The 2018-nt window shown below is 56.6% G+C and overlaps 1 protein-coding gene across 1 annotated transcript in view; it reads left to right on the top strand.

Annotated features, from left to right (window-relative positions):
• Nucleotides 1–2: 2 nt before the first annotated feature.
• PPP6C (protein phosphatase 6 catalytic subunit) overlaps nucleotides 3–2018 on the top strand; it is a gene marked incomplete at its 5' end in the record, with an annotated part of 3800 nt that continues 1784 nt past the window's right edge. The window contains 3 exons of the mRNA XM_057372891.1: nucleotides 3–48; nucleotides 747–826; nucleotides 1307–1516. Of these exons, the coding sequence (XP_057228874.1) occupies nucleotides 3–48; nucleotides 747–826; nucleotides 1307–1516 (336 nt within the window). The remainder of the gene's footprint in view (nucleotides 49–746; nucleotides 827–1306; nucleotides 1517–2018) is intronic.

Below are 2018 nucleotides of genomic sequence, written 5' to 3' on the forward strand. Positions count from 1 at the left end.
GGGGCAACCACGAGAGCCGGCAGATCACGCAGGTGTACGGCTTCTACGGTGAGTCCTGGCACCACGGGACACTGAGGACAGCCTCTGTCACCTGCAGGGCCACGGGGGTTCTCCAGGGCAGCCTCTGTCACCTGCAGTGCCCAGGGGCTCTCCAGGGCAGCCTCTGTCACCTGCAGGGTCACAGGACCTCTCCAGGGCAGCTTCTGTCACCTGCAGGGCCACAGGGGCTCTCCAGGGCAGCCTCTGTCACCTGCAGGGTCACAGGGGCTCTCCAGGGCAGCCTCTGTCACCTGCAGGGTCACAGGAACACCCAGGGCAGCCTCTGTCACCTGCAGTGCCACAGGAGCTCTCCAGGGCAGCCTCTGTCACCTGCAGTGTCACAGGGGCTCTCCAGGACAGCCTCTGTCACCTGCAGGGCCACAGGGGCTCTCCAGGGCGGGGTGGGCGTGGGTTCATGTGCCATTTGTTAACATGGCTGCTGTGTTTGTGAAATGGGATGTGTTTAAGGCCTCGCTGCTCTTTTCCTCTGCCTCGTGTGGTTTCTGTTTGCACCGTGGTGCCACTTTCAGTCGCAGAGACAGAGCTTGAGGTGCTCAATCCCTGCTGCTGCTGCTGCTGCTGCTGCCCAGGGCTCTGCAGGGCTCGTGTGGCACCCCTGAGTGTGCAGTTGTGCTCTCAGGGTTTGTTGTGCCTGTGTTGCCTGTTCTCCTGTGATTGATGAAGAATAAAACCATTGTCTCCAACAGACGAGTGCCAAACCAAATACGGGAACGCCAACGCCTGGAGATACTGCACCAAAGTGTTTGACATGCTCACAATAGCAGCTGTAAGTGCAAACAACACCCTGACAACACCAGCACCTCCACTGGGGTCTGGAGGTGGGACCTGGGAACGTCTCTGGGCTGGTGAACGCTGAATTTCTGTGCAGTCCTTTCCCTGAATTTCTGTGCACTGTCATTTCCCTGAGTTTCTGTGCAGTCATTTCCCTGAGTTTCTGTGCACTGTCCTTTCCCTGAGTTTCTGTGCAGTCATTTCCCTGAGTTTCTGTGCACTGTCCTTTCCCTGAGTTTCTGTGCTCGTGTCATTTCCCTGAGTTTCTGTGCCTGTGTCATTTCCCTGAGTTTCTGTGCCTGTGTCATTTCCCTGAGTTTCTGTGCCTGTGTCATTTCCCTGAGTTTCTGTGCTCGTGTCATTTCCCTGAGTTTCTGTGCCTGTGTCATTTCCCTGAGTTTCTGTGCACTGTCATTTCCCTGAGTTTCTGTGCAGTCCTTTCCCTGAGTTTCTGTGCCCTGTCCTTTCCCTGCAGTTAATAGATGAGCAGATTCTGTGTGTGCACGGGGGCCTCTCCCCTGACATCAAGACCCTGGATCAGATCCGGACCATCGAACGCAACCAGGAGATCCCTCACAAAGGAGCCTTCTGTGACCTGGTGTGGTCAGACCCCGAGGACGTGGACACGTGGGCCATCAGCCCTCGTGGGGCAGGCTGGCTCTTCGGGGCCAAGGTCACCAACGAGGTAATGCTGCTGCTCAGTGCCCACAGCATGTGGGTGTGGGGGAACTGGGGGGCTCAGCTCAGCTCAGCTCAGCTCAGCTCAACTCAACTCAGCTCAGCTCAGCTCAACTCAGCTCAGCTCAGCTCAACTCAGCTCAGCTCAGCTCAACTCAGCTCAGCTCAACTCAGCTCAGCTCAGCTCAGCTCAACTCAGTTCAGCTCAGCTCAGCTCAACTCAGCTCAGCTCAACTCAGCTCAGCTCAACTCAGCTCAGCTCAGCTCAACTCAACTCAGTTCAGCTCAGTTCAGCTCAGCTCAACTCAGTTCAGCTCAGCTCAGCTCAGCTCAGCTCAACTCAGCTCAGCTCAGCTCAGCTCAGTTCAGCTCAGCTCAGCTCAGCTCAACTCAGCTCAACGCAGCTCAGCTCAACTCAGCTCAGCTCAACTCAGTTCAGCTCAGCTCAACTCAGCTCAACGCAGCTCAGCTCAACTCAGCTCAGCTCAGCTCAGCTCAGCTCAGCTCAG

The sequence above is a fragment of the Malurus melanocephalus genome, unplaced genomic scaffold (genome assembly GCF_030028575.1).
Source record: "Malurus melanocephalus ecotype Western Australia unplaced genomic scaffold, MMel_1.1 scaffold_181, whole genome shotgun sequence".
NCBI lineage: Eukaryota > Metazoa > Chordata > Aves > Passeriformes > Maluridae > Malurus > Malurus melanocephalus.